The sequence below is a fragment of the Piliocolobus tephrosceles genome, chromosome X (genome assembly GCF_002776525.5).
Source record: "Piliocolobus tephrosceles isolate RC106 chromosome X, ASM277652v3, whole genome shotgun sequence".
Classification (NCBI taxonomy): domain Eukaryota; kingdom Metazoa; phylum Chordata; class Mammalia; order Primates; family Cercopithecidae; genus Piliocolobus; species Piliocolobus tephrosceles.
In genome coordinates, this window is record NC_045455.1 from 305,638 (window position 1) to 330,000 (window position 24,363).

The following is a 24,363-nucleotide window of genomic DNA, read 5'->3' on the forward strand; positions in this document are numbered from 1 at the left end:
GGCTCTGGGGTGGCAACGTGGTGGGCAGAGCCGGGCTCTGGGTTGGCACCATGGGGGGCAGAGCCGGGCTCTGGGGTGGCACCATGGGGGGCAGAGCTGGGGCCGGGGTGGCACAGTGGGGGGCAGAGCCAGGGCCGGGGTGGCACAGTGGGGGGCAGAGGCCCTTCAGCCTCAGGGAAGGACTTCCCCAAATTCTGTCTCCACTGGCAACAGAAGGAGGCAGTCGCCGCCGACGCTGTTGTCACGAGAGCCGTGCGCGTCGCATGTGTGGCTTCCTCCCCGTGACCCGATTTCTTCCTGTTTCAGTTCTTGGATCTGATTTCGTCCTCGGGGAGAAGAGATCCCAAGAGTGTCGAGCAGCCCATCCTGCTTAAAGAAGGGTAAGGTGGTGTCTGGCAGGGCAGGAGGGGAGAAAGGGATGGGGGCCCCCAGTCCCCTGAGCACCCAGCACATTCCAGAAGGTTCCCTAGTCGGGGGCAGCCTCCTCCCTTGCTGGCCAGCAGCCTTGCAATTTCTGTACCACTGGCCGCCTCGTCCACACCCACACTTGGGGCCGGCCTTCCCTCCAGGGGAACCAGGGTAAGGAGGGACGGCCCTGGGAGCCTGGCCCCTGTGCCTTCAGCCTGGGACCCCTCCACCGCCTTCTCGCTGACCTTGGACGGGGTCGTCTGTGCTCCACGGCCACCCCATGTGTCTGGCGCAGGCCCATCCCCCCTCGACCTCCACCCAGTGGACCCTGGAGCGTCAGAGCCCATCACCCTTCCTTACATAGATGTTGACACATTTGCCCATTTCCACCAACCCTGTCCTGTGCCCTGGCTCCCGCTCCCGGTTGGGGCTTTGCGCTGCTTGGTGTGGCCCATGCACCTGTATTTTTGTGTGTTTGCACACGTTAGGGGCACAAATGCAGTTGTATTGGACGGGGCTTCGAGTGTCACCGTCACCTGAACGGACACTTTGTGCCCACTAAGTAATTTCTCGTTCCTCTCCCGCTCCCGCCTCCCACCCTTCCGAGGCCTCAGTGTGTGTCCCAGAGCACCCCGCCCTGCCGTGTTTACTCCCACCTACCAGTGAGAACAAGGGGCGTTTGGCTTTTCGTTTCTGAGTCATCTCCCTTAAGATAACAACCTCTAGCTGCATTCATGTTGCTGGAAAACATACGATCTCCTTCTTCTTGACAGCAGAGTAGCATGTCGTGGTGTATTTATGCCACATTTTGTCGCCCGTTGGTGGACACGTGGATTCCGTGTCTGCTATTGTGAGTGGTTCAGTGGGAAACGCACGCGTGCACGTGTCTTTTTGGTAATTGCTCCTCCTTTGTGTGGGATTGCTGGATCGAATGGCGGCTCTGCTTTTAGCTCTTTGAGAAATCTCCGTGGGTTTCCTTAAGCGCTAATTTCCATTCCCCACAGCGTGCAGACGCTCTCATCCTCCACAGCCCTGACAGCGTCTGTCGTTCTTCAGCATTTTATTTGATCACAGCCATTCTGCCTGGCGTGAGCTGGGGTCGAGTGGCTCCGTTCTGCCTGGCATGAGCTGGGGTCGAGTGGCTCCGTTCTGCCTGGCGTGAGCTGGGGCCACAGGCGGCTCCGTTCTGCCTGGCATGAGCTGGCGTCAGGTGGCTCCGTTCTGCCTGGCGTGAGCTGGGGTCAGGTGGTTCCATTCTGCCTGGCATGAGCTGGGGCCACAGGCAGCTCTGTTCTGCCTGACATGGGCTGGGATCAGGTGGCTCCATCTGCTGTGAGCTGGGGTTGCAGGAGGCTCTGTTCTGCCTGGCGTGGAGTAGGGGTCAGGCGGCTCTGATTCTCATTCCTCAGGTTTTATATCATGTGCTTGTTAGCCATTTGTCTTTTTCTGAAAAATGTCTATTTCTGTCCTTTGGCCACTTTTAAATGGGTTATTTATTTATTTATTGGTAAGCTGTATGAGTTCCTTCTGAATTGTGGCTATTGGTCCCCTGTTGGATCTGTAGTTTGCAAATACCTTCCCATTCTGCAGGTTGTCTGTTTGCGTTGTTGGTTATTTATTTTGCTGTGCAGAAGCTGTTTAGTTTAATTAAGTCCCATTTGTCTATTTTTGTGGATACTCTGTTAGAGCCATCTGCTCACACCTGGAACATCCCTGGGTCACTGGTGGACCATACCCCAGTGGCAGCATTACTTATGTTGCTATTTTTCTTAAAATCACCTTCATTTAACTTAATCATATATTAACCAATAGCATTTGTAATACACACATTTCATGTTAGAAATGCAAAATGTTTGTTCTTCGGTGTCGTAAGGGAAAATTAGCATTTAGACAAAAACTTCTTTTAGCGAGGCAATTTTTACTTTCTGCAGAAAGGGTGTCCCGCGCAGATGGAATAATGGCGAGGGCTCACACAGAATAAAGAGATGCCAGAATATTGATTCCTTACGCATGAGGTCCTCTTGTGTGTCCTGTCTCCACTGGCTGGAGCCAGACCTCACAATCTAAATTACAACCTGACTGGCTAATAATTTAAAACTTCTTTAAATAGGTAGAAAAATAATAATATTTTTAAATAAGGAAGGGGCATAGGCTGTGAGCTGGGACATGTCTATTAGTACGTCTAACACAAACATCTTGTTAGGGTACAAGGACACAGACTGTATTACGAGCCTGTGGGCATGTCCAACAGCTACATAGGATAGAGCTTAATTAACAAAGAGTTATTAGCACAAAGCAAGGAGACTTGAAGGAAGTTAGCTTTAAAAGAAACTATTATTTCTAACATGATTTATTCTTTTTTTTTTTTTTTTTGAGACAGAGTCTCGCTCTGTTGCCGGGGCTGGAGTGCAGTGGCCGGATCTCAGCTCACTGCAAGCTCCGCCTCCCGGGTTCCCGCCATTCTCCTGCCTCAGCCTCCGGAGTAGCTGGGACTACAGGCGCCCGCCACCTCGCCCGGCTAGTTTTTTGTATTTTTTAGTAGAGACGGGGTTTCACCGTGTTCGCCAGGATGGTCTCGATCTCCTGACCTCGTGATCCGCCCGTCTCGGCCTCCCAAAGTGCTGGGATTACAGGCTTGAGCCACCGGATTTATTCTTTAACAAGAAACTTTGAGGAGGAAATTTTTACTTTCTACATTTCATAAATTCACAACTTTCAAAGCAACAAATATTCATCCTATAATCCGTAAAGCAACACAGGACACTCAGGGCTTGTGTGCCTGATGCTAAGAAGCTGCTGTAGATACAGGTTCAAGGACAAGCACCTCCCAGGTACCCTGGACGCAGCTGAGGCTCCACCAGCTCCTTCCAGCAGCTGCACCACCTGAGACTCAGGCCAAGGTTTGGGTCCATCAGGACCCTCGAGTTTCCAGCCCCTGGATCAGCCTCTGCTCCGGCACCGCAGCTCTGTCACGTCCTCAAACCCAGGGCCTCCCTTGGTTGTGCAAGCGTGGGCCGTCCTGAGGCCTCGGTTCTGCTGTCCCAGCCCTTGGTGGCAGGTGTGTCTGGCCATGTTCGTCCATGTGTGGAGGTGGTGATGACCTTGGTTCCTGAGGGCTCACTCTGTGCTCCCACACCTCTGTTGTCTCTTGGGGCTGTGTGTCCTCACCTACTGGGACACAGGACCGGGGACGGGGCCTCTGCAGTGCAGCCTGTGTTTGCTGAGTTGAGTTGGCCATGGCTGTGCGGGGCTGAGTTGCTTTCAGCCTGAGGCTTCCGGCTCAGCTGTGGCTCCTGCCTCCCCGTCCCACACACAATGGTCCTGGTTAGAAAACTGACTCCTGGAGAGCCAGGCGCCCAGACCAGAACTGTGCAGTGAGGAGCCACTGGCTTCTCTCCACCTGGTGCTGCCTCGACCTGGAAACCTGCATATAAAATTCACATGGAGCCTCATCCACTGAAGGCCCTCAGAAAGTTGGGGTTCTTAAAAAAATCCTAAAGCCAAACACATTTATAACAAGACTACTACTCAAATCTAACTGCCGCATGGTCCAGAGTCTTGTCAGAGGCGTCCTCTTGCCCTCAAGGAGGCTGGCACCCCGTGGAGCTCCTGGTCCCCCCAGCCCGTCTGTGTGGGCTCCGCCCTGCATGTCCGGCTGTGTCCGCTGGTCCTCCACAGCCTCCGGGGCTGACTTCCTGTCTGCGAATCCCTGGAATGAACGGCGTTCTGCATCCGCTGGTTGTGAACTGCGCTGTCCCGGCGGCTCCCAGCGGCTTCCGCACCCTCCCGTGTGCATCCACAGCTCTCTGGCCACATCTGGCTGTGCGGTTGCCCAAAGCCCCTCATTCTGATTTCTGAGTGTTTGTGCGTCTCCCCCGCCCACCTCCCCGTCCTGTCTCTCCAGTTTGGCTCCTCCTCCTCAGCTTCCACCTCTGTCCTCCAGTCACTCTGTCCGGCCACTTTCTTCTCCTCCAGCTCGGCCACCGGTTCTGGTCAGGGACCCCGCCCGGCGATGAAGGCCAAGCCTCGGAGGGCCCTGGGCTGCCAGGAGGGCGTTGGAGGACCCTGCCTGGGGCCAGGCCTAAGGTCATCCTCGCATTCCAGGAGCCTCAGTGGCCGTCCTGTCTCCAGTTCCCCACATCTCCTGAGGACGTGGCCCAGTGGCGCCTTCTGCCACAGCAGGGCTGGCCCTGAGGGGTGCAGGTTTGGTCTGGCAGAGGCACCGGGGCATGGCTTCCGCACACCATAGGTGCAGGTTTTGTGGGCGTCCTCTGCCCGCCCCACGCTGAGCCCGCTGCCCGCCCTGACCCCTGACCCCGAGCCCGCGGCCTCAGGTCCTCCGTGGGAGCATCACGTTGGCGTTTCCGGCGGCACCGCTGTTGAAAGTTCAGTGTGGGAGGCGGGAGGGTTGGAGATCTCCTGAAACCTAGTGCCATCACCAACTGGTGACTCAAAGCAGTCAGTGCTCAACTTTTCAAAGGAGAGGCATTGCCTTCCAATTTTAATCTTATCACTCGGAGTAAAATGATAAGATACCTGAAAATCCACCGCCTGACTCAGGTCTCAGACTGCAGAACACTGGGGGTGTGGCTTTGCGCCTGTGCAGGGCGGCGGCTGAGGCTCCGATCCCGGCCCTGTGCTCTTCACACAGGCTCATGATCAAGAGGGCGCAAGGACGGAAGCGCTTTGGGATGAAGAATTTTAAGAAGAGATGGTTTCGCTTGACCAACCATGAATTTACCTACCACAAAAGCAAAGGTAAGGAGCAAGGCCGCGTTCCTGGGCTCCCGCCGGAGCGTGCGGGGCCCTGGGACTGAGTCTGCTTTTCGGGGGGAGAACTGAGGGGAGGAAGGATTTGGTGTTGCCGGCAGAGCCTGGGGTCGCGGTGACCCGGAGCCCTCTGCGTGCGGCTCTGCCTTCAAAGATCCATGAAGGGGTCTTTCAGACCTGCTGCTGGAAAGCAAGGGAAACCTGCTTCCCCAGAGAACCAGTAAACGCAGAGCTGACCGCATCAGTAAGGTGCTCTTCCGTCCACGTCCCTCCCTCCTCTGGTCGCCTCGTCACGGCCAGGGTGCTGCTCCCCGGAGGTAGATGAGGCTTCCCACCACCTCCTGCCCCCCGCTGTCAGATCTGCTGGCTCAGATCTGGGTTAGGAAATAGCGAGCCACATGTTCTGGGGACAGAGCCTGAGGCCACGGCAGCGGTGAGGATGCAAGGATTGGGCCCAGCCTGGGCGCGTGGCAGAGCCGGGTGGGTCCCAGGCCCCCTCAGCCTCCGCACCTGCAGCCTGTCAGTGATTCAGCCATCATGCCCAGGGAGCGGAACGTGGGGCACCTCCTCGTGCTCAGGGCACCCCAGCAGAGACCCCCTGAGCTGAGATCCCCCCGCCGGCAGAGACCCCCGGCAGAGCCCCCCCCCAGCAGAGACCCCCCCCGGCAGAGACCCCCCCGGCAGAGACCCCTCAGCCCCATCCATACCCCAGTCGGGACAGCAGGGGCCGCACCTGCCAACAGCCCCTCCCTGCCGCAGGGGACCAGCCTCTCTACAGCATTCCCATCGAGAACATCCTGGCAGTGGAGAAGCTGGAGGAGGAGTCTTTCAAAATGAAAAACGTGAGTGTGGTGCCCCCAAGCCTGTCTTTTGGGTTGAGGCCTGGCCAGGTTTTCTCTGCTCTCTTCCCGTGTCTGGTCCAGAGCTCACCCTTCCCCACCCTGTGCACTCCAGGCTTCTCAGTCTCCGTGTTCCTGGGGGTGCTCACCAGGTGCTGGAGAGTTTGTGCCGGAACCTCGCATCAAAGCAGCCACACTCTCCGTGTCCGGGGTCACCAGGGTGGGGTGGAACCTGCCAGAAGGTGGGGCCTGAGCTGCTCCAGGGGACGCCCCCGCAGGGTCCCCAAGGTCAAGGTGCCCTCGTCCAAGACATCCCAGAAGCAGGCTTGGGACCGTCTGGAATTTCTTTTGGAAGCTTTTTTATTTCGATATAATTTTGAGTTTATAGAAGTTGCATGAGTAGAACAAGTACTTTCCACACGCTTGACCCAGACCCACATGTGGCCTCATTCCCCAGTCGCATTCATTCCTTCTCCCTCCACGGGTCCTGCCCATGCTTTTCTTTTTTTTTTTTTTTTTTGAGACGGAGCCTCGCTCTTTCACCCAGGCTGGAGTGCAGTGGCACAATCTCGGCTCACTGCAAGCTCCGCCTCCCGGGTTCACACCATTCTCCTGCCTCAGCCTCCCAAGTAGCTGGGACTACAGGCGCCTGCCACTACGCCCGGCTAATTTTTTATATTTTTAGTAGAGATGGGGTTTCACCGTGTTAGCCAGAATGGTCTTGATCTCCTGGCCTCGTGATCCGCCCGTCCTGGCCTCCCAAGGTGCTGAGATTACAGGCGTGAGCCACCGCGCCCAGCCCTGCCCGTGCTTTGCTGAATGGTATCAATGCTTCTGAGTGTTTCCCACAGTGCAGACCCCGAAACCACAGCAGCCGCCCATCGTGCGTCACCAGCGCAGCCACGTTTGCGTTTGCCGCCGTCTGGTCCGGTTCCTCCGGCTGTGGTTTCTTCCCCTCCGGATCTAGTCCACACTGCATTCTGCTGCCCCTCAGTCTGGCCGACTGGACACTCCCGACCTTTCTTTGTGTGTCATGGCCTTGGCATTTTTGAGGCTTGCAGGCCTTCGGTTTTGTGGACGTCCCTCCCTGTGGGCTTGTCGATGTGCCAATGTGGCAGGTTCTGATGATGCATTTTTGGCAGGAATACCCTAGAGGTGTCCGTCACGTCGCCATTGTGTGGTGGCCTCCCAGAGTCAGCCGCTGGCCACGTTCTCCCCGGTGACTCCCAGAGTCGGCCGCTGGCCACGTTCTCCCCGGTGACTCAGTGCCCCCGCCGTCTGTGCCATCCTGAGGCTGACCCTGTACCCTGACACGTGCTGGCTGGGACAAGCTTTCTGTGCCCCGACTGCAGCATCAGGGCCAGAGAACAGTTGCAGGGAAGGCACAGTCCCTGGGCCTCGTGCCAAAGTCAATGCACGTTCCTTACCGTGGGTGGGATTCTGCTAGCGTGTTATTCACAGGCAGTCCAGACAGATCCTGCAAAAGGCCTAAGTTTGTAGAGTAATTTGAAGAGGAGGGTTGGGAAGAGGAGGGGGCAGTGGGAAGAGGAGGGCGTGGGCTCAATGCCTGTGACTGAGGGGATGGCCAGGACCCGGCCCTGAGACCATCCCTCGGAGGAAGCATGTGGAAATGTCCTGGAAGCACCTCCAGCCTTCACATAGATTCCCAATAATTCCCTAGTTTCAGCCGCCTGTTCCCAGCTGTTCTTTCCCTCTGACTTCCTCAGAGCCCAGTTCCCCTGGGGCCACTGCCAGGCCAGACACTCACCAGCTGGGGAAGCCTTTCTGAAGGCTGCTCCTGGAGGCAGGGCCAAGCCTGGGGTGATGGCCAGGATGCCCTCCGTGGGGATCACAGCCATGCATGGGGCTGTCCAGTCCAAGAGCTGCACACGTGTGCCAGGTTCAAGGCAGGTGGCTCCTGGCCTCTGTAAATCAGACCTCAGCTGTTCACCAGAAACTTGGAGCCCAAATCCTCCCCAGACCAGCGCAGAAGGCCTGTCCGCTAGAGAGGCCACCGTCCGCCTGGCTCCTGACTCAAGGGCAAGTCCCACATAAGAGGCCTCCCAGCCTCCAGTCGGCCTCCTACTCAGAAAACCTGTCTTCTGTGTGCAGCAGAGCGGCTCCTTCTGCGAGCTTCTGACCTCCAATCCTAGGATCCCTGTCCCCCCTGCCCCAGGGCCCCCGTCCCTCTAATCCTAGGACCTCTGTCACTCCTGCCCCAGGACCCCTGTTCCTCCAATCACAGGACCCCTGTCCCCCTTGCCCCAGGACCCCATCCCTCCAATCACAGGACCCCCGTCTCACCTGCCCCAGGACCTTTTTGCCTCCCATTTCTTCTGCCTTTAACACCCTTTGCCCCCACCCCCTGCTTCACTAACTGAGTCAGCCCCGACCGCAGCACCAGCACTACTCACTCCCGCCCCTGCTGACACCTGCCCTTGTTAGTCTTTCTTGGTGGCTGCAGGTTCAGCAGAAACTCTAGGCCAGGCTTTGTCTCCGGGACCTAGGAGAGTGCTGGTGCTTGGTCATGTGTGTTGAATGAGTAGTAAATGGCAAAGGTTGTTGCTGCCCGGAGACGCTTCAAGAGAAAGCAGCCCCCTAACCCCAGCTGGGAGGAGGAGGAAGCACCCTGGGCTGGTCAGGTGGGAGAGGAGCTGAGCAGGTCGGGCCACCTGGGCTGACGCCGCAGGAGCTCCCCGTGGATGGGACGCCTGCGGTCGGCTGCGGGAGGCCACAGGGCCCCTCTTCTGCCTTTTGAGTGGAGACCTCCAAGGCTCCAGCACATAAAGCACCTTGGTCAAGCCGTTCCTGGCCACCCAGCCACATCTCCAGCCACACCAGTTCTCACCTCCGTTCCCCACGGCCCTAGCTGTCAGGTTTAAGGGTGGCAGAGAGCTCCGCACAACCCCCAGCCTTGGCCTCGTCTGGGGCTTAGAGCTCCAGGACGCCTGGGCCTGAGCACCCTCAGCGTCCCCTCTTACGGCTCCAGCGAGGACGGCCAGGTGCCTGGCAGACACTTGCACGCGCTCGTCCACGAGGCCTCGTGTGCACCGTCCTGAGCCCACCTGCGTCCTCAGATGTTCCAGGTCATCCAGCCAGAGCGTGCGCTGTACATCCAGGCCAACAACTGCGTGGAGGCCAAGGACTGGATCGACATTCTCACCAAAGTGAGCCAGTGCAACCAGAAGCGCCTCACTGTCTACCACCCTTCCGCCTACCTGAGCGGCCACTGGCTGTGCTGTAGGGCGCCCTCGGACTCGGCTCCAGGCTGCTCGCCCTGCACCGGGTAGGTCTGTGCCTCGGCGCCCGGCGTGTGCACTGTGCAGGAAGTGTGGCCAAGGGGCCAAGTAGGGAGGGACCCGTGGACGGCGCATGTCTGCCTGTAAGCCGCAAATAAACGAGGCTGCACTCGCCTCGTCCCAGGAGCCTCCCACCCGAGGGGGTATCTGGGCCCAGTCTCTCGAAGGCTCTGTGCAGACTCGAGGGTGCTACAGGCCTTCGAGGGTCCTCCTGAGGCCCTGCCCTGGGGGAGTGGGAGGTCAGGGTGAAGGGGGGCCCCCAGGCCACGGCCATCCTGCTTCTCTGAGAGGAGCATGGGAGTAAGCCCCGCCCTGAAAGCTTCATCTGGCCCAGGACACCCACCTTGATTCCATGTGACGCAGCAGCCCATTGTCTTCCCGGGCGCTCGTCAGCTGGGCCCCTCGTCAGCTGGGCCTCCAGCAGTTCCACAGAGACTAGGGTCTTGTCTGCCGGTCCTAGAAGGAGGCCGGGGTGCCCGGCGTCCCCGGTTATGCTCCGTGAGATGCACCTCACTGTTGTCCTGGCCACATCATGGCCTCACGTAAGGGCCCTGCAGGGGATGAGCTGTGCTCCACACTGGGCCACTGTTCAATCCTCCCACAGCCTCCGAGGCGGGACCTTAGATCCTGCTTCGTGGACACAGAGGCTGAAGCTCAGGAGGAAGGTCTGGCTGCCGCCCAGGCATGCGTGGCCACCGCCCCAGGAACCCCAGGAGAGGCCAGCACTCTCCTGTATCCTCGAATCCCGGAAGAGCGGCAAGCATTGCAGCCTGGGGAGGAGAGGAAACCTGGCCCATCCCCAGCTGCAGCCGACCCTGCAGGGGACAGAGCCCCAGGAGGCTTCCTTCCAGGCCATTTCTCTCCATGAGAAAACGTCTGCCGAATTTGCTCGCTGCCTTGGCAGGTCTGTGGGTCCCAAGAGTCTCCAGCCGCCGACACCGGACAGCTCGGGAGCCTCCCCTGTCCCACACACCCACAGCCGGCCTCAGCTCTCCCAGCTTGGGGATGCTTTTTTAGTTTTATGTTTTTGAGACGGGATCTCGTTCTGTCGCCCAGGCTGGAGTGCAGTGGTGCAGTCTCAGGCCTCCACCTCCCAGGCTCAAGCCATCCTCCCACCTCAGCCTCCCAGGTACCTGGGACTACAGCTGTGCTCCACCACTCCAGGCTAATTGTTTTAGGGTTTTTTGTAGAAACGAGGTTTCACCACATTGCCCAGACTGGTCTCAAACTTCTGGGCTCAAGCAATCCTCCCACATCACCTTCCGAGTAGCTGGGACTACAGGCAGGCGCCACCACGCCCAGCTCACTAAATTTTGTTTTTTGTAGGGACGGGGTCTCACTATGTTGTCCAGATCTCACTGTAAGGGTCTCCCCGTGTTGCCCAGGGTGGTCTTGTCTCAAACCTCTGGGCTCAAGCGATCCTTCTGTCTCGGCCTCCCAGAGTGCTGGGGTTACCGACATGAACCCCCTGACTGGCCAGGAACGTGTTTTAATGTCAGTCACTTCATCTTCTTCTTTGCTTTTTTTTTTTGATGATAAATGCATTTCATTATTTATTTAGATGTTTAAGCTCTCACCACTAAGTTTTTACGAACTGTTGAAGACTGACAAGTTATTTCTCACACGGAAGTATAACCGCCCATCACCAGACAGTATAAATATGTGGTTGAACTAACGTGAATAAATGACACCATTTTATCAATTACATAATGAAACAAATGACCAAGTATCCAAATACTGAGCTACTCAGCTCAAAAGACATATACAATATTGGACGTCTGTTCACCTGTTCAGTTCATTGGCAGAAACCCACTTCTTTTTTTGCAAGAGAGGTTGGGAAGAAAAGGGAAAAGCTACCACATTTCAAACAAAAATAAGTTGGTAAAACAATTTCTAATCAGTATGGAAAAAATTACAGAAGCGTCAGAAATTTTATGACTTAAGAATTGTTTTAGCTATGATAAGAAGCATTTCTGCCTTTTAAAAAGTATTTACTAAATTAAAGAGCGTATTTCACACATTCTGCACAAGGCAGAATTTGCTAAAAATAATTAGCCCCACGCATTCCTCTCAGGCCCTCCCTGTTGGTTGCACCTGAGCCCCGTGTCTGAAGCTGTCAAAGATGTGCTTCTGTACAATGTAGATTTTCTTTTCTTTTTTTTTTTTTTTTAGATGGAGTCTCGCTCTGTTGCCCAGGCTGGAGTGCAGTGGTGTGATCTCAGCTCACTGCAACCTCCACCTCCCGGGTTCAAACAATTCTCCTTTCTCAGCCTCCCGAGTAGCTGGGCTTATAGGTGTGTACCACCACACTCGGCTAATTTTTATATTTTTAGTAGAGACAGAGTCTTACCATGTTGGCCAGGATGGTCTTGAGCTCCTGACTTCAGATGATCCACCCGCCTCGGCCTCCCAAAAGTGCGGGGATTACAGGCGTGAGCCACCGCACCCGGCTTTGGAGGTTTTTCATAATAAGACAAGTAAGATTTATTAAAAGACATGAGGCCGGGCTCGGTGGCTCACGCCTGTAATCCCAGCACTTTGGTAGGTCGAGGCAGGTGGATCACCTGAGGTCAGGAGTTCGAGACCAGCCTGGCCAACATGGTGAAACCCCCATCTCCACTAGAAATACAAAAATTAGCCGGCATGGTGGCGGGGGCCTATAATCCCAGCTACTCGGGAGGCTGAGGCAGGAGAATCACTTAAACCTGGAAAGCAGAGGTTTCAGTGAGCTGAGATCGCGCCACTGCACTCCAGCCTGATGTGTGCTGGTGTGAACGTAGGAGACGCGGACATAGAGTGAGTAGGGACATAACCGCACAGCCTCCTTCCATATTTGAAATGACTGAAGGAATAACCCACATGAGGGCTGGAGTGTTCATAGTTCCTGGGAATTTAGTTCTGTGTGATACTAAAAATGTACAAGTATTACGCTGGGGATGTTGGCACCTAATCTTCCTAAATTTCTTACGTATTGAGAAGATTCTGGAGTAGGAATAGATTTAAACAAGACATAACTCAGTACTGTGTGATTTCAGGAAAGGTCAGTTAGTACAAACAATAAGCACATTTTAAGTATTGAACAGCGAGGATCTTTTGCCGAGTGTCCAAATAGGCTGATGGTAACTGAAGCAGAGGTTGCCAGTTCGTTCCGGCTTGCGGCTGGCCTGGTGACACAGCTGTCCGTGCTGCTGTGGACACCACTAGACTTGCTCAGCAAGCCAGCACGCTAGCTGTGTACAGACGGACGGCAAAGAGATCCTGTCTCGAGTTTCACTTCCAACATTATCATCTTCTTTCTTCAGTGACATTTAAAAAATTAATGTCATTATTAAAAGCATCGTTTAAATAAGTGTTTTTATCTTTCTGTTCTTGATGTGTCTGGACAGCGGCCTCCCAGCCAACATCCAGCTGGACATTGACGGGGACCGTGAGACAGAGCGTATCTACTCCCTCTTCAACTCGTACATGAGCAAGCTGGAAAAGATGCAGGGTGAGTCTGCCCGGCACACCAGTCCGTGCAGCGAGGGGATGCCTGGCAAGGCCCCAGCCACAGGAGCATGCTGCGGCGTGAAAACCTGTGGTCTGAGCCTCTCGTGTACTGTGGGCTACATGTAGTTGTGTTTGTAGCACGGATGGATGGATACGAAAAGGTTTTTGCAGGGTAGGCAGCTATTTGGGGGACAGTTACCTTGATAACAGGTTCTATAGATAATTTTTAGATGGAATTTAACTTGTAACCTCTGTACTGCCAGATTTCTTTAGAGGACCCTATTTTTTCATTCCTTTGTGTTTTCCAGAGGGACAACTGCATGTGTGTGGACACATATGTTGAGTGTGCATGCATGTGTGCAGACGCATACAAGATGTGCGCATGTGTCTGGCATGTATGAGCTTGTGAATGTGTGGACATGTGTGAGTGTGCATGAATGTGTGGACACATGAGTATATGTGAATGTGGACACGTGAGTGTGCATATGTGGACGTGTGAGCATGCATGAATGTGTGGACACGTGTCTTGAGTGCATGAATGTGTGGACACGTGTGTGTGCATGAATGTGTGGACATGTGTCAGTGTGTGTGAATGTGTGGACATGTGTGAGTGCGTGAATGTGTGGACATGTGTGAGCATGTGTGAATGTGGACATGTGTGAGCATGTGTGAATGTGGACATGTGTGAGTGTGCATTAGTATATGGACATGTGTGAGTGTGCGTGAATGTGTGGACGTGTGTGAATGTGGACATGTGAGTGTGCATGAACGTGTGGACACGTGTGAGCATGCGTGAACGTGTGGACACAACATGAGCATGCATGAATGTGGACACGTGAGTGTGCATGAGTATGTGGACATGTGTTAGTGTGCATGAGTGTGTGGACACGACGTATAAGTGTGCATGAATGTGGACATGTGTGAGTGTGCATGAATATGTGGATATGTGAGTGTGCATGAATGTGTGGACACGTGTGTGAGTGCATGAATGGACGTGTGTGAGTGTGTGGGAATGTAGGGACACATGTTTGAGCATGTGCAACTGTGTGGACACGACATGTATGAGCGTGTGTGAATGTGTGGACACATGAACGTGCGTGCATTTGTGCATGTGTGGACATGTGGGCACGTGTGTAAGTGCATGCATGTCTTTGGGCACGTGTTTGAGCATGCATGCATGTGTGTGCACACATGCTATCTGATTCTGTAAAGCAATTCAGTGTCACAGATAATGATACTGTATATAGATTTGAAACAGTGCCAGGCACACCGTGTGTTTCCAGTTTATTTGCAGTATCATTTTCTGTGACATTGAATTGCTTTACAGAATTGAAATAGCAATCCAGGTAAGCCCAATTAGACAACATAGGGACAGTGGTTTGAGGTCTGTAATTCAGGAGAGGCAGAGACAAGAAGAGCCCACGGCGGGGGGCGGGGGCGCAAAGCAGCTGCGTTTGTTTCTATGCTGGTGTCTGGTAGAACTCAGATCTGCTCTTGGAGATCATGTGACAGGGCCCTTGAGTCCCACTCAGAACGGAAATGGAGCAGAATGTGCCTGGAGTTGTGCTTGTTAGATTTTCTTCTTTTCATTCCCCTGATTTAACCCAGAAGTGTCAAGTGTACCTTGGCCTGGAAACACAAGTCCTGCCTGAGTGTCCGTGCACCTGCCCATCTGTGAGCTTGGCCACGCCTGTTCTCCAGCCCCACATGCCCTGGGTGTACGTGATTCCAGGCATACACACACACACAGGCGTGTACACATGGATGCATAGCCATGTACACACAATGTACACACACGTTCCCAGCCATACATGCATGAAATGAACACACAGGTACATACGTGTGCAGACAAGCAAGGCAACAATACCTGCACACATGTGCAATTGAACACAACACGCTCACATGTGCAGACCCATGTGCAGGCATGCACACACATTCTCAGACAACCACACACGTACACACTTGTGAGCCACCACCCACCACAGCGTCTTCTCCCCAGCAAGTGTGCTAGGTGCTGTCCCTGGGTCTGAGGTCCCTCCAGGTGCTGTCCCTGGGTCTGAGGTCCCTGGATACTGTGCAGATGGCACAAGGCCTCAGGGTGGGCAAGACAGTGGGTCAGGCATCAGCTCGCCTCTTCCCAGCCCTCTCGTAGCAGGAACCAACACAGCGGAGGCCAGAGTCGAGGAGCCTTGGAGAGGGTGAGGTCATCACACACAAGACCCAGGTTCTGAAAGATGCTGACCAGGCCTTCCATGGTCAGCTTGCTGCATGCACCACTCTCCAACCTTGCTCAGGCCCTACCAGGCCATGCACCCCGCACCACAGCTCCAGCTCTTCCTTCCTCTGCCGGGAGCAGCCTTGTGCATCAGTCTGGCAGACCCTGTTTACCTCGGAAGTGTCCTCCCCCAGGCACTTCCCTGCCTCCCCATCCCCGTAGCCTGGTGTATTAGTTCTCACGTTGCTATGAAGAGCTACCTGAGCTTGGGTAATTTATAAGGAAAAGGAGATTGATTGACTCACAGTTCTGCAGGCTGTACGGGAAGCATGGTTGGGGAGGCCTCAAGAAACTTTCGATGATGGTGGGAGGGCAAAGAGGAAGGAAGGAGGCACCTCCTACATGATGGGGGCAGGTGACACACACGTCCAGACAACCAGACCTCGTGAGAACTCACTGTTAGGAGAACAGCAATGGGGAAGTCCACCCCCATGATCCCCTCACCTCCCCCCAGCCCCTCCTCCAACACTCGGGCTTCCAGTCTGACCTGAGATTTGGGTGGGGACACAAATCCAAACCACGTCACCTGGGATCACCTGTGTCACCAAAGTCACAACCATCTCCCATCTCCGCAGCTTCCACACGCAGTGACCTTCCTGGGCCTGGCACAGAGGAAGTGCCTAGCACCTGGATGGGTGTGCTGGACACATGGCCGGGCAGGCAGCTGAGTGGGTGGGTAGGTGGGTGGATGGACCAATGGGTGAGTGATGGGTGGAGGGACCAATGGGTGAGTGATGGGTGGATGGACAAATGGATGAGTGATGGGGGGATGGACAGATGGGTGAGTGATGGGTGGATGGACTGAGGGGTGAGTGACGGGTGGATGGACGGATGGGTGAATGATGGGTGGAGGGACGGATGGGTGAGTGATGGATGGATGGATGGATGGGTGAGTGATGGATGGAGGGACGGATGGGTGAGTGATGGATGGAGGGACGGATGGGTGAGTGATGGGTGGATGGATGGATGGGTGAGTGATGGGTGGAGGGATGGATGGGTGAGTGATGGATGGATGGATGGATGGATGGGTGAGTGATGGATGGAGGGACGGATGGGTGAGTGATGGATGGAGGGACGGATGGGTGAGTGATGGATGGATGGATGGATGGGGTGAGTGATGGGTGGATGGACTGAGGGGTGAGTGACGGGTGGATGGACGGATGGGTGAGTGACGAGTAGATTGACAGATGGGTGAGAGATGGGTGGATGGACGGATGGGTGAGAGATGGGTGGAGGGACAATGGACAGATGGAAACAGGTCCCGCATACCCTCCATGAGGGTTCACAGCACATCAGCATGGTTGGAAGCCTCAGTCCAGGGACCTCAGCCCTCAGGGCACTGAGTCCCTCCTCTGTGGTGTTCAAGCCTCGGCTGGAATCTCAGTGCATCCTTGAGGCGGATGGTTTGTTGTCGGAGAGTTCTAATGACTTCCCGTCACTTGGCCCACGGGATTCTTTCCACCCAGTGCAGCAGGACCTTTCTGCCGGCCCGTGGGCTGAGGAGTGCTGTGCCAGGGCACCTGTGCGGGAGGCAGATAGTCACTGTCCCCTCCCCATCCCACATGTGGTGTGGCCTCTCCCCTGGCCAACCTCCCTTGGGCACACTCTAGTTCTTTATGTTGTCCTGAAGTTTGGTGACAGAGTGGCACCCAGTCCTGCAGGTGAGGCTCCATGGCAGGGCGTGGTGGGGTCCCGTGCAGAGGGCTGGCCGTGGCCTTGGGCCTTGCCACTGTGATTTTGCAGACGGTCTGGAAGTCGGCGGCAGGAGTGGGAAGAGCTCTGCTGTGGGGGCCAGCAGGTCGCTGTGATCAAGTTGTGTCCTGGGACAAGCCACTTGTTTCTTTCTTTTTTTTTTTTTTTGAGGCAGAGTCTCGCTCTGTCGCCCGGACTGGAGTGCAGTGGCTGGATCTCAGCTCACTGCAAGCTCCGCCTCCCGGGTTTACGCCATTCTCTTGCCTCAGCCTCCCAAGTAGCTGAGACTACAGGCGCCCGCCACCTCGCCCAGCTAGTTTTTGTATTTTTAGTAGAGACGGGGTTTCACCGGGTTAGCCAGGATGGTCTCGATCTCCTGACCTCGTGATCCGCCCGTCTCGGCCTCCCAAAGTGCTGGGATTACAGGCTTGAGCCACCGCGCCCGGCCATGTTTCTTCATCTACAGGACAGGCATATCCCCTTGGTTAGAGATTTGGGGAAGGTTGGAGTGGCTTATACACAGCCTGGAGCACGGTGGCTCATCGCAGCTGTTACGTAAATGCTCTTTTCACTGACACCTTGTTATGCTTTGGTCAGATAAAGGGCCAGTCTTCACAGGCCACGGCCTCGTAATCAACTTCAGAATGTAGCTTAGTGCTGTCGTCCTGTGTCTGAGGGAGCCTGGGGCTGCGCCTTGCAGTGGGGTCTGCTGTGATGGTTGCGCCTCAGGCCATCCTCCCCGTGGCTTGGTGTCCCAGCTGTGCAGACGCCGTGTCTTCCCGGGCCCGGCTCACGCTTGGACAAGCACTTGGATCTGTCCTTGGGGGCCATGGATGCTCAGTCAGCACAAACCCACCCTCTGATCCGTTTTGGACGCTCAGTCAGCACAAACCCACCAGCTGATCCATTTTCTTCTCCACAACTTCACATCTTGATCATGCGGCCATTCGTAAAAATGTAGCAGGTGCTTTGCTGAAGTCCACGCACACAGCTGCTCTGAGCTTTCCCTAAACCCGCTGTTTTAAACCTTATCATACAAAGAGGAACTACAGATTCCTTACTGTGATTTTTTTCTAGTTATTGCCAGTTTTATTTTTTAATCAATATTCCAGCTGAGAATTTTGCGTCTGATCCATGCTCCATGGGCTCCTTCTGGGTGAGCGCAGCACTCTGGTGGCCCTGCCCCCTTCAGGGTCCTTCTTCCCTCGTCTTGAAGAATGGCACGTGTTCATGGCTGAATAGCTGTATGGCCTGGCTTGTAGGGCTTAAGACACCGCAGCCTGCCTTCATTTCATCCTGTTTTCCTTGTCTCCTGGTTCCATCTGGCAGTCCCCGGCTGGCACGGTTCCTTCTCTGCTCCCAGCTGTGGCTGAGATGGTTCATCAAGTCTATGGCTCAGCCCCACACTTGTCTCCTTATCAGACGGCCGCACGGCCACTTGCTTAGTGGTCTGTTCCAAACACACTTTCTCATTTTTTTGAGATATGGGGATGCTGGAATTTTAATTCTCAAATCCTTTAACTTAACCAACTCTTTGAGTTCTGGTTCCTTTTTGCTCAACAATTCCACCTTCAAATCATCTCTCTTCTCCCATTTTGCTTTCAGCAATCAGGAGGACCCAAGCTGCTCCCCCAGCATTTTGCTTAGAAATCTCCTCAGTTAACGTGTCTGATGTCATCACTCTCAAGTTCCACCCTCCCAGAACACGAGGGCGTGAACACAGGTCCACTTTGTCACGAGGATGGCGTTTTCTCCGCTGTCCAGTAGCACGGCCGTGCTTTCTATCTGAGAGGTTGTTAGAACAGCCTTTGCCACCCATGCTCGTGCCACCATTCTGTTCAGGGTTACGTAGACATCCCCTAAGACAGGCCTTCTCTGCAGCTCTCCTCCTCTCCCGAGCCCTCAGCTTTGCCCTTCAAGGGCATTCACGCCAGCCAAGCCACTTCCAGCATGCACCCCCAAACCCCTGCAGCCTTCGCCCAGCACCTGGTTCCAAAGCCAGTCCACATTTGAAGGTACTTGTTACAGCAGCAGCTACTTCTCAGTCCCAAGTTCTTAGTCGTTTGGGCTGCAATAAAATTGTACCATCGGCTGGGGGGTTACAGACAGCAGAAATTCAGTTCCCAGCACGAAGGCTGAGCAGCTCAAGATCAGGGTGTAGTGACGCTGGTTTCGCTGCGGACCCTCTTCTGGGCTACAGCCCACCAGCGTCTCATCGTGTCGTCACGTGTGGAAGGGGCGAGCCAGCTTCCTCGGCGTCTTTTATAGGGGCGCCCGTCCCCTGCCCAAGGGTTCCACCGTCACGCCTCGTCCCCTCCCGAGGGCCTCACCTCCGGACGCCATCCCTTGAGGGTTAGGATTTCAACCCATGGATCTGGGGGCACATTCATTCCATCGAGATGGGCACAGCTGCAGGGCATTGGTGCTGGCTCTGGGGGTGCGTGCCCAGGCGCTGTGAGCAGTGAGGCAGAGACGTGCCTGGTTCAGGTGTTCTGGACTCAGGTGGCGCAGGGCCCTGCCCCGGCTCAGGGTTCCATGGCCGTCCGCGGGGGGCGAGGCCCCAGAATGGCCTTCAGTGCAGTGACGTGGTCCGGTTAGGACCGTGGCTGCCGCGGGAATGGTTTCTGTGTCCGTCTGCGTTTACGAGCGGCGGCCCTTTCTAGAGGAGCTTGCGTTGGAAGGACGTGTGCTGTGGGTGGGGCCTGCAGTGATGCAGCTGTGTGGAAATGGGGCCGGTGGCCGCTGGACCCTGGGCTCCTGCCCTGCGCTGACCTCTCCGTCCTCCACAGAGGCCTGTGGGAGCAAATCCGTGTACGACGGCCCGGAGCAGGAGGAGTATTCGACGTTCGTCATTGACGACCCCCAGGAGACTTACAAGACACTGAAGCAGGTCATCGCTGGCGTCGGGGCTTTGGAGCAGGAGCACGCCCAGTATAAGAGGGACAAGTTCAAGAAGACGAAATACGGAAGCCAGTGAGTGCCGCTCCCATGCCTGCCCTGGACGGCCAGCATGGTGGGCGGGAGGGTGCGGTGGGTGGGGCTGCAGGGAACTCCGGGGTGAGGCCGCCTGTGCACAGGTGTCCGCCTGGTGAGGAGAATCCCAGCTGCACCTGGCTGGCACCTGGCGGTGGTCAGTGGACGTGGCCCAGCGCTGCTGGTCCCTCCTTCACAACAGGTGCTGCCTTTGCTCTCCAGGACCCCAGCCAATGTCCGGGGTGCCTCCATCGCCTGCTGCCTCCCAGCCTCTCTGCTATGCTGGCCTCACGTGCTCTGGCAGTCTCTAGGCCCAGGCCTTGTTCTGCCTTGGCTGAGTGGCACACCCTCTGCCATCTCTCCAGGCCACCCATGGTGTCCAGGAGTAGGGCCAGCTCTGGACGAAACCCACTCTTGTCTCATGAGGCAGGTGCGGCGAGGTTGAGTACGTTCAGCCTAGTCACAGGCTGCAGGCTACGTGGTGCTTAGCTAAGCTCCACTCCCCCTCACTCCATGGAACAGAGGGTTGTAAGACCCTCCTGAATTGCTGGAAGATGGACTTAAACTATGTAAAGTGCTAGGCTGGCTCTTGGCCTGGAGTGAGCAGGTGTGTCTGTGTCACTCTCTCCATCCAGTGGGTACCCAGGGTCCACCAGGGCAGAACCCACCACACAGGCTTGTTCAGGGGTGGGTAAGCCCGAGAGCCCTGTGTAGCTGTACAGCCTCCCCCTCACTTCCACCCTCCTGCTCGCTCCTCTCTTCTGTCCTCCCTCCCTTCCTTCTTAACCCTCCTTCCTTCCACCATGCGGGGCTGGTCTGGGAAGGGCAGTGGTGAGGCTCCAGGAGAGTGACGGGTCCCTGTGGCTCTGACTTGGACCGAGTTGCTCAGGGGACTGAGCCTGCAGCACCTCCTGAGTGCTGTGACTTCACCTCTGACATCAGTCATATCAGATCCCTCTCGACACCCTTCTGGGGAGACAGCTCCGTTTGCCTTCCAAGTATGTTCCTTGTTGATATCATCAGGTCCATCGACCTCATGGCCGAAAGCTAGCAGGTTGAAAAATGCGTGAAGCATGATGTTGTTTGTTGTAGCAGAAGGTGCACACGAGGCACACGTGGTACGAGATGCACACACACGGAGAAGGTGCACACACGGAGGAGGCGCACACACGGGAGGAGGCGCACACACGGAGGAGGCGCACACACGGAGGAGGCGCACATGGGAGGAGGTGGACACACGTGGGAGGAAGTGGACCCAACACGTGGGAGGAGGTGCCCACGCCTGCTGAGTGTCCCAGCACAGGGGACAGACCTGTGTCCCTGGAGCTCATGCTCCGCACACGTGAGCAGTCTCTGCAGTGCAGATGTGCGCATCCTGCACATGAGCCACGGAGTCTACGTGTTCCACGTCTGCGCATGTATTTGTGCGACGCACGTGCTGCAGGAAGAGATGTGCACGTGCACTTCCACGCCTGCCCCCTGTGCACACGTCAGAGGCTCCGCGGGTGCCTCCAGGGCACTGTGGTCCCTTTGGCTCCTCTGCGATTCTGTCTTTTGTGTGGATTGCAGGGCAAGTGGTCACATTGAGGAACAGGAAAAGCTCCCGTAGCGCATGGGTGAGCGCCAGGCAGCGGGGGCTGTGCCTCATTCCCTGCTCGTCCCCCTTTTCAGGGAGCACCCCATCGGAGACAAGAGCTTCCAGAACTACATCCGGCAGCAGTCCGAGACCTCCACGCACTCCATTTAGAGCCTGCGGGACGCGCCCAGTGGCGCCAGCGAGCTGCCCGTGCAGAGCTGCAGCCTTTGGGAGGGAGAAGAGAAGGAAAAGCACGGAGCCAGCACATGAGACGCAGCCGCCCGGCCCATGGACAAGTGGTGCTGGGGCTTTCCTCTCCCAGAACCGCCGCCGCTGCCACCACACCCCCCTCAGAAAGCCCGCCTGGCCGGGTGGACCGTGTCGTCCTTTGGTTCTGTGCTTTTGGCTCTTTGTTTGTGGGGTTCTGGGGATCAGCTGAAGGATCAGGAAGTGGGGGCTGTGCTCTAGCCGCAGCCGGCCTCAGGGAGCCGCGGCCCGTCCAGTCGGCTGTGACCTGCACCTCTGGCCGTGTGTGCGTCTGTCTCACGTGCACGTCTGTCTCGCGTGCACGGTGCGGGTGGCACTGGGCTCTGTGGCTCTGTGCCCGGGGGCCTGCTGGCCCCGTCTTGGCTTTCGGCTTCATCACATTGGGACGTTCAGAGCATTACTCTCCCACTGTGCCTGCTGTCCAGGCGGCGTGGGAGGCGGCCTCCCTGTTCACTTTTGAGGTTCGTTTGATTCCTGGCTGAAGGGTCAGTTTTGTGGCTGGGAGGTGCAGAACTACACGGAAATCCCAGTCTGAGGATGTCCTTGGTGCTTGGGGGTTACGGGTTCTGTCCACAGAGTCCCCTGGAGGGAAAAGTGTGGGCTCCAGCTTCGCCAGGTGTCTGCTGAGCCCACAGTTGAAGCCCCCATTGTTTTGCTGTTCAGTGGGGTTTAAAGTCAGAATTAACATTGGCCACCCCCTGTGGAAGTTTGAAGATTTTTAAAATAGAAATGTGCATTTTTCAAACTGTTTTTCTTTATGTTTTTTAAGGACCCTTTTTAATTAGCTCTTTGATACAAAGTAATTCAGAACATCAAAACCTATACCCACGAAAGGGAAGGCTGCCGGGGAGGCAAATGGAACAGGAATGGAGCCTGTCTCAGGAAGGCCAGCTGCAGGTCCTCAAGAAAATCAAAGAAGGGAAGAAATTCTGAGTTTGAGGTACAGGGGCGTCAGGGGTGCAGACGTCCCTCCAGGGCCCGTGGCCAGTGTTGCACCTGCGTCGCGAACCCCCAGATGCTGTGCAGGGCAGGGGCGGGGCTGCTGTTTTATGGGGGAGGGGAGCATCCTAAAAATGGGGTCCAGGCAGACCCCTCCAGACCTCACACTGCCGAGGAGGCCTTTCCCACAGGGCGTCCTCCCGGGATGCAGACGGCAGGTGTGTGGGAAGCGCCGTTTGAATACACAGCACGACAATACTGTAGTTCAGACTCTTCATCTCGATGGCAGATACAAACTTTGTTGTCACAAAACTAGTGGAGGAAAATGTAAAAATAGACTTTTGGACACACAGCTGTTGGGGCTGCAATTTTTACCATGGATTTATAACTTAACATTTCTGTTTATAAAATACTAGCGATTTGCAATGTATTTTACTGGCCAATTAAAACAGATGTTTTATTCTTTCTGAGGACTGGCTTGGTTTTCCAGGGGTACCCACTGGGAATTGCACATGTGGGTATTGGTGGGGGTATAGGGAGGAGGGTGGCATCTGGGGAGCAGGATGACATTGCTGATGCCAAGTGACGTCCCTGGTGATGGGTGACACTGCTGTGACAGGTGGCAGTGCCTTGATGACAGGTCACATTGCTGATGCCAAGTGACCTCTCTGGTGACAGGCAGCGCTGCTCTGACAGGTGACATCGCTGGTGACACCCCAATGACAGGCTCTGATGACAGGTGACATCGCTGGTGACACCCCAATGACAGGCTCTGATGACAGGTGACATCGCTGGTGACATTTGACGTCTCTGGTGATGGACGGCGCTGCTCTGACAGTGGCAGTCACCTGTGTTGCCTCGGGTGGGAGTCTGGCCCCGTGATACCCTCAGGAAGGGTGTGGGGTCACACAGTGCTGAGGGCTGAGGGTCGAGTGCTGCCAGGGGCCGTGGGGTGCGGCTGGAGATGGTGTCCACACAGGGAGCGCTGGGCAGACAGACCACCACGGGCTGCCGTCTCCAGGAACGCGGAGGGTGTGGTGACTTGGAGGCCCTGGGAGGAGAGAACGGACTGCCCCTCCAGGCAGGTGGCTGCTGTACCTCCAGGCAGGAGAGGGTTCAGGGGGACTCTGGCTGAAGACTCCATGGCTAGGGATAGCTGATGCATTTCCTCGCTTCTCTGTTCCTTTCCTTGCTCCATTTGAATTCCTTTTTTGGTAATTTTATTGTGAGTCAGCTCTGGTATAAGAAAAAGGAGGAGGTGTGGCTTTGGGGACACCAAGCCAGGCCTTTCTCCCAGGGAAGGGTGAGGCTTGGTTCGGCCTGGCCGGCCGCCTCGGTCTGTGGTGAGGTGTGGGGTCTGCCCCGGTCCAAGAGTGGCTGTGGGTGGTGGACGAACCCCTGCAGGTGGGAGCATCCTCCCCGGGAGGCCAGCCGGCCCTCCTGGAGCCTCACTTCCCGGCAGGGCTTCAGGCAGTGTTGGGAGCCGGGGGGCTCCTTTCACACCCTGGCACAGCTGTGCTGGGGTCAGCCCAGGAGGGCCAAGGTCAGCCCCTCCAGGAGGAAGTAGAAGGGCGAGGAGGACGAGGCCCCGGGGAACGTGGAGAATGGAGCCCCTCCCGAACAGCCAGGAGGGTCCCGCGGGCCGTGGGAGGTGGGAGTGTCTAGGGGCCAGAAGCCTCTCTGCCTTTCCCACCGATATGGTTCGACGGTGTCCCCACCCAAATCTCATCTTGAATTGGGGCTCCCATAATTCCCATGTGTGGTGGGCGGGACCCCGTGGGAGGTGATTGAGTCTGTGTGGTGGGAGGTGATGGAATCTGTGTGGTGGGAGGTGAT

The 24,363-nt window shown here is 56.0% G+C and overlaps 1 protein-coding gene across 1 annotated transcript in view; it reads left to right on the plus strand.

Annotated features, from left to right (window-relative positions):
* Window positions 1–22,992, plus strand: part of RASA3 (RAS p21 protein activator 3) — a 128,865-nt gene extending 105,873 nt beyond the window's left edge. Inside the window, exons 19-25 of the mRNA XM_026447167.2 lie at window positions 288–380; window positions 5,060–5,166; window positions 5,938–6,020; window positions 9,095–9,303; window positions 12,703–12,806; window positions 19,562–19,745; window positions 21,417–22,992. Of these exons, the coding sequence (XP_026302952.2) occupies window positions 288–380; window positions 5,060–5,166; window positions 5,938–6,020; window positions 9,095–9,303; window positions 12,703–12,806; window positions 19,562–19,745; window positions 21,417–21,492 (856 nt within the window). The 3' untranslated portion in view covers window positions 21,493–22,992. The remainder of the gene's footprint in view (window positions 1–287; window positions 381–5,059; window positions 5,167–5,937; window positions 6,021–9,094; window positions 9,304–12,702; window positions 12,807–19,561; window positions 19,746–21,416) is intronic.
* The last annotated feature ends 1,371 nt before the right edge of the window (window positions 22,993–24,363 follow it).